The 7,643-nt window shown below is 29.9% G+C and overlaps 1 protein-coding gene across 1 annotated transcript; it reads right to left on the reverse strand.

The window, feature by feature from the left end:
• Positions 1 to 1,629: 1,629 nt before the first annotated feature.
• On the reverse strand, positions 1,630 to 7,389 carry LOC105773509 (uncharacterized). Its single transcript, XM_012595485.2, has 2 exons — positions 6,852 to 7,389; positions 1,630 to 2,152 (listed from the first exon to the last, which is right to left on the reverse strand). The coding sequence occupies exons 1-2, from the start codon at positions 7,320 to 7,322 to the stop codon at positions 1,772 to 1,774; spliced, it is 852 nt and encodes a 283-aa protein (XP_012450939.2). The 5' UTR covers positions 7,323 to 7,389; the 3' UTR covers positions 1,630 to 1,771.
• Between the last annotated feature and the right edge of the window lie 254 nt (positions 7,390 to 7,643).

The raw sequence follows: 7,643 nt of genomic DNA on the forward strand, positions 1-7,643 counted from the left end.
TTACAACTAACCCCCTAAATTTTTACATACTTTTTCAATCATATCGTAAATATGAAAATAATAAGTATTGGGTGCAGTGGTAACACACGTTGTACTTCCAATGAGAGAGAGCGAATTTGAACCTTTGAAACAACATTATTAAAAAGGGCAGTCATGAACTCCAAATATGAATAGGTTTCTAAGGATAGAGTCGTCAATCACTTGCACCCCAAATATGAACGACTTTCTAAGGATAGAGTCATTAATCATTTGCGCTTGGTTGCACGGATGCCGCAATTGTTTCTATTATAATAATTGAAACGTGTAACTGACTTAAAAGTGTTATATTTACCCAAAAAAAGGTATTGATTAATTTTGTAAATGTTTGTAGTATAATCATTTTGAGAAAATTAGAAAAATAAAGGTTGTCGTTGTTAACAGTTATACCTTCCTCTTTATAGCTAAGTCTCACCTTCATTCCTTTTGTTATTTGTGAGTCGTTTTTCGACATAGGAGTGCATGGTCTTCTCTTGATTGTTTGAGATGTCCTTATTAGTCAAAATCAAGTTTTTAGGACCATGAATTCAAGGGTTTAGTCAGACAATTGTTTTTGGAGGATTCGAATTTGAATTATAAATTTTTGAGTGAGCTAAAAATGTAATTTCATCATAGTATTAATGTAAAATTTTACAATTTTAAGGAATTAAACTATAAACCTTTTGTTTTTGGAGAGGGAATAATTTACTTTTAAATTTTAGGAGGAGCCGAAATACAATTTTTATACGACAAGGCTATGCCCAAACACTTTGCACTCATTGATTCAGATGTTTATTTTTATTGCTTAGTTTGTTGGTCAAGATAAAAATTTTAAAATAAAGAGTTAATGGCGCCAGACGTCCCCAAACTATGACCCTTATTTTAAATTGGTCCCCATACTTCAAAATATTTTAATTGCATCCTGAAAACTATCGATGTTATATCAATCAGGTCATTCTATTTCTAAAACCATTAATTTAACCATTAAATGACACATAAAATCTTATATAACATAATTTAAATATGAAAATTTTAAAGAAAATATAATGTCATGGCATAACTTTTAAATTAAGAACTAAAATAAAGTAAAATCGAAAAAAGTAAGTGAATGTTAGCTTCTATACAAGTTTTGAAAACCTCAAACCAAAGATTTTTACAACACCCATTTTATAATATTCAGTTTTCTTTAAATTTTTTTAAAATTATGTCACATAAAATCGACATATCATTTAACAATTAACTTAACAATTTTAGTAGCGAAGGACCTTATTGATATAAAACCAATAGTTTAAGGATAAAATTAGAATATTTTAAAGTTTATAAAATAAATGAATATGGCACATGCACAAAAATTTTTTCCCTTGAATCCTTAAATATTTTTCTTATAATAAAATAATAATAATAGAACGGTTTAATAATTTATTTTTACTCTCTGTTTTTCTGAGGTTTCAGTTTCTTATCATAGGGTTAATATACTGTTTGGTACATGAGTTTAGTTTTATTGTTCAATTTAGTACCTACAGTTTTTTTGTCTCTTAATTTTTAAGAAAGAGCAATCACATGTAGTTTCTAACGCCTTTTCAATTAGACTTCCAATTTGTTGTTGTTTTGGCGTTGAGAAAAATTGGTAGCCTTTATAAATATAGACATCCATACATTGCATAATGTTTTTTTTTTTTTGTTCAATTACATGGCATAAGGTTGCTCGTTGCGATTAGTTTACATGTATATGGAAATTTGTTGCATCATTCCCTCACTAATTCTTCTCATTTTCTGTGTTACCATTGCTTTTATCATATTGAACGGCTTTAGTCATCTCTTTCAGGTCTACTAATCCATCCTTTCCCATTTTCCTCGACAAGCCACCGACAATTTCAGTATCAATTTCTACTTCCGATTCTGGGGAAGCTGCAACCTCATCAACTAAGGTAGAAGTTGCCCCATCCACACTATCGGAATCATCTCCCACAGAGCTTTTAAACTTTTCAACCAGTTTAGCCACCCCCGACTGAAAGTTAGGGTCTGTTATTATTTTTTTCAACTGTTCCCCTTGTACTTTGCCATCTTGCAATGCAATAATAAAGCCGGACATAACTGAAGGCGAAAATACCCTCATGGTTTCTGGGGATGCTGCAAGCTCATCAGCTAAGGCAAAAGTTATCCCATCCACACTCTCGGAATCATCTGCAACAGAGCTTTTAAACTTCTCAACAAGTTTCGACTTAAAGGTAGGGTCTTCTATTATTTTGTTGAAATGCTCCCCAATGTCGGACATAACGAGTTTTGGGGATGCCGCCTCATCCTCGTTTTGTCCTACCACAAATTGGATTGCTTCGAGTTCTGGGGATGTCGCCTCATCCTCGTTTTGTCCTACCACAAATTGGATTGAGAGCAACAAAGCCAATGAGAATACAACGAAAGAAACCTTCACCATATTTTTTTACAAAAAAAAAAAAGAAAAGGATAAGCAAAAAAAGTAAGATATATTTTTATCAACTCATAGGGATGGAAACGAGACCAATTTTAAAGAGTTTAAAATGAGATAGTTTTGCCGAATTTAGGGGCCATTGACTGGTTCGGTGCTTAATAGCCATACACTACTAAAATACATGTAACTTCTCTCCATATTTTAAAAGCTATGTTTGTCACTATTATTATTGGTTTTAATTTAACCTATCAGGCGGGTTTAAATTTTCGTTGTGTCCCAACTCGAACCCAACCCATGCTCACCTTTAGCCATGTGATAACTTTTCTATAATCCTTTTACGCTATTTGGTGAACACTTTAACCTGCAATGATTTTCAGAATTCCATTTAAAAGGACAATTTTAAAGAGATCTTTCAAAAGCTTCAAAAATTTCTTTCACATTAAACATATTGTAACAGTCGATTTTCAGTGATGTCGAAAATAGTGGTTCGAGGCTACCAAATCCGGCAAGTAAGTTCGTAAATATTATTTAATATTTATGGGTCAAATATGATTTTAGAAAGATTTTTTTTAATTAGTAATTAGTGTTTTATGAAGATTTATTCGGTTAAGTGGTTTTAGAAAATGAGGTGTTCTATAAACTAAGCCATAAATATTTTTATAAATATTTACGGAGTGTCATTAAGGTAGTATTAAAGTTTCATTAAGAAATTTTAACGTTTTGATAGTTAATTAATTAAAAGGGACTAAATTGCATAAAGGGTGAAAGTTAAATTATAGATTAAGTAAAATTAAAGGGATCAAAGAAGCAATTATGCTATTGCTTAAAGTTGAGGCTGCATAAGTAGATATTTATTTAAAATCTAAAGTTAAAATATATTATAATGTTATAATAATATTACTTAAAAGTTAAGTATATATTATATATTATATTATATTATATTATATTATATTATATTATATTATATAATAAAAGAACAAACAAATAGAAAAGAAGGAAAGAAACAGAGAAGCAACACGAAAACAGGGAAGAAAGGAAAGAAAAGAAAAGGGAAGGAAAGAAAGAAAGAAAATTTGGGATTTTAAAGTTCAAAGTTTGATTGGTAAGTCAATTTAGTCCATTTTCTTGTAATTTTGAGTTTTAGAATCTTAGAACAAAATATTACTTGATTTAAGTTGAAATTTTGAAAGTTAGTAAATTTTTAGAAGTTGTTCATGTTGAATAAATTGAAGAATTAGGGATTAAATTGATAAAATTTCCAGTTAGGAGTTAGTAAAGGATTGATTTGTAAAATAAAACATAAGTTTTGAATTAATAGGGACTAAATTGAGAGAATTTCAAAATTAAGGATTTATGGTGAAATTAGTGAGTTAAATTAGTTTAAAGTGGGAATTGAATGAAAATATGAAATTAGTTTTGAGAATAAAAGTTAGTCTCGATTCAGGGACTAAATTGGAATTTAGGAAAATATTGAGTAAAAATTGAAATATTTAATGTGAGATTGAATGGTGTTGTATTGATGATTTTTAATTTTTTAATTCCGTAGCTAGCGTCGTACCAAAACTCTCGACTAAAAAGGGAAAAATATAATCGACGAGGAATAGCTCGGAATTCCTGGTTTGTATTTCTATAATCCGAATCTAATTATTAATTGTTGTATTTTAATTAAATGTTATGGTAAGTGATTGAGGTGAGAATTATTGTGTTTTACAATTGAAATGGATTATTTTGGTATGTGATGAAATTATATTGATTGAATTGAATTGGAATATATATATTATAAATATATTTGTGTAAATGTGAAATTGTGCAAATATGATAATTGAATTATTTTTTATATGTATAAAATTCAGTTTTAATGCCCAAGTAGACAGAATTTAGAACTACTAGGATATTAGTGGCATGCCATTAAGGAACTTAGCGCGCTCTCTGATTACTAGCACGTTAGTGCTCTCCGTTTAGCACATTTTTGCTCTCTGTATAGCACTTTAGTGCTCTCTGTTCATTAGTGCATAATAATGCACCTCTATATTTGTTCCATATATCCGGTGTGTTCTATAAAATCTACTCTGGGCTGAGAATATGAGATAGTAAACTGAAAATAGAATGTGAAATATGTTGTAAATACATGGAATACACGAGTTATATATTCATAAATTGAATGTGGAATGGATAGTGCCATTGTTTAAATGATACTTGAATAAATTATGGAAAGGTATTATATATAGCAAGTGATGAAAATTGAGTATTGTGTGATTTTAAATGTTCAATTGTTCTTAACATTTTATTATCCATATTTTATTGTTTTATTTTTTAAAAAAAATTCAAATTATAGAAATACCACTGAGTTTTTACTCAGCGTACGGTTTTATTTTCCGTGCGCAGGTTAAGTACATAAGTTTGATCGTTGATTCAACATCCAACAATGATCCCGAACTCAAATATAGTGATGTTTATTTCTTTGTGTCGGCATGTACCTAGAGTGTCTAAATAATAGTTATTTTGTGGTTTGATTGTAAATGAAGTTATAAGATTAATTTTGAAGAGTTTATAATTTGGATTAAAATGATGCTTTAATGACTTGTTTCAATGATATAAAATGTTTGAGATTTTTGTCTACTTGATCTATAAACTCCGTTAATGCTCCATAACCCAGTACCGGCGAGGGATACGGGGTGGGGGTGTTACACATATTGCAAAGAACGCAAAAAGACTATCCGGTACAAAATGACGGATTCCAAGATTGAAGTTAGAGGACTCGCCGCGTGTAACTATAGGTGTGGTTGTCCTTCGTCGTGCCCCAGCGGCATGACTTTCATGTTTTTGCCCTATTATTTTCTTTGATTTATGTTAGGGTAAACTATAAATTAGTCACCCAACTTCGATTCTTGGTTCAATTTGGTACTTAAATTTGACTTTTTGGTCCAAATTAGTACTTATAGTAAATCACCTATTTGAATAAATTTGAACTTGGCTTGGTATCAAATGAAATATTGAGGTCAAGTTCATGTACCTAATTGGACAAAATGTTTTTTGACTAAAGCATTTACTTTTTAACGATTTTAGCGCGATATCTTGCATAGTAATCTACATGTACTTAATATTGACATAACGATATTTATCTTATATGTTATGTCAACAAATAATTTATAATTATTGTCGAAACTATTTTTATTTTGAAAAATGGGGTCGACTTTTAAAACGAAAATGGAGTCGCCACCAATTTTTTTTCGAGGTGTGATCAGGTCACCTTGAGATTAATCATTTTAATAAAACATTTTGATTTATTAAAATAATGATTTTGGTCTACAAAATTCGAGAAAACGGGTTCGGGAGTCGGTTACGCACGCGCCCTCTTAATGCCCAAAAATTGGTACCTAATTGATTAATTAACGTCCTAATGTTGAAAATTTGAAAAGATTTTAAAATACGATCCTCTTTAAAAACCTGAATAAATCGAATTTGATGTTAAGACTTCCTTGTCCCGAAGTAATAAGATGTCACATCCAGTGAGTTAGGATACGACATTTTAACTCTCGAAACTAAGCATGTCTCATGCATGAAAGTTTAAAAAGGAAATTCGGTTATTTGGATCAAAAAAATTGAAACCCAGTAAGTTAGTGCACGATTTTCTCAAAGCTCTAAAGTACTGAATATTGCTTTTTTTTTAAAAGTTTTCTTTTTTAAAATTGGGAAAATTGACGCAATATTAAAACGATGCGTAAAAATTTTGATAAAAAACGGCAATATGAAAATACAAATAAATAATTTATAAAACACAAAATGACAATTATTTAAATACTAGCATCAATAATCAAAGGCTAATGAATTTAAAACAAAGAGTATAAAAAATATAAGGCAAAATAAAATGTAAATAAATTTAAAAATAATGAATATGAAAATGAATAATAAGAGAAAAGAAATTTGAAATCAACAATATACAAATTAATAAATAAATTATATATAAAAAAGTAGGTAATATATGTATAAGTTTGGAATAAATAATATATAAAAATGAAAATAGGCAATATATAAAGTAATAATATATATAAATGAGTTTAAACATAAATATTGTGTAATAAGGAATTTAGAACAAATTATACACAAAATATCTTAAAATAAATGGTATATAAAATAGATAGTATAAAAAAATTGCAATTGATAATATATGGGAAAAAATTTTAAAGCAAATAATCAAATAATTTAAAATGGATGGTTTATAACACGAGTTTTTAAAAAATAAACAACATGTGTGACATAATATTAAAAATAAATAAAGTATATAATTTAACTTAAATATTTTTATTATAATAAAATAGCAATAATAGAATGGTTTAATAACTTATTTTTTTCTCTCTTTTTTGAGGTTTCTAAATTTAACCGTTTCTTATTTTGGGGAAGCTGCAACCTCATCAGCTAAGGCAGAAGTTGCCCCATCCACACTCCCGGAATCATCTCCCACAGAGCTTTTAAACCTTTCAGCGAGTTTAGCCACCCCCGACTGAAACTTAGGGTCTGTTACTATTTTTTTCAATTGTTCCCCTTCTACTCCGCCTTCATGCAATGCAGCAATAAAGCCGGACATAACTGAAGCCGTAACTTCCCTCATCGATTCTGGGGATGCTGCAACCTCATCAGCTAAGGCAGAAGTTGGCCCGTCCACTATCCCGGAATCATCTCCACCAGAGCTTTTAAACATTTCATCGAGTTTACCCATCCTCGACTTAAAGGTAGGGTCTGCTAATATTTTGTTGAATTGCTCGCCAAAGTCGGACATAACAAGTTCTGGGGATGCCGCCTCATCCTCCTTTTTTCCTACTACAAATTGGATTGAGAGCATCAAAGCCAATGAGAATACAACGAAAGAAACCTTCGCCATGTTTTTTTTGTTTTTTTTTTAAATGTTAAGAAAAAAAAGTAAGATATATTTTTATCGATGGAACTGAGACAAATTTTAAAGAGTTTAAAATGAGATTTTTTTGGCCAAATATAGGGGCCGTTGAATGGTCTGGTGCTTAATAGCCATACACCATTAACAGCCAAAGTATGTAATTTTTCTTGAGTTTGACTCTTTTCTCTTTCTTCCCCCTTTTATTGTTTCCCGAAATAGGGTTTATTTTAATCAAGTTTCAATGTTCTTCAGATGGGAAGACATGGGCCTTCAAGATTAGGGATTAAAACTTAAAAGGATGAAGACAAA

This window comes from Gossypium raimondii, chromosome 1, assembly GCF_025698545.1.
Source record: "Gossypium raimondii isolate GPD5lz chromosome 1, ASM2569854v1, whole genome shotgun sequence".
NCBI classification, from domain to species: domain Eukaryota; kingdom Viridiplantae; phylum Streptophyta; class Magnoliopsida; order Malvales; family Malvaceae; genus Gossypium; species Gossypium raimondii.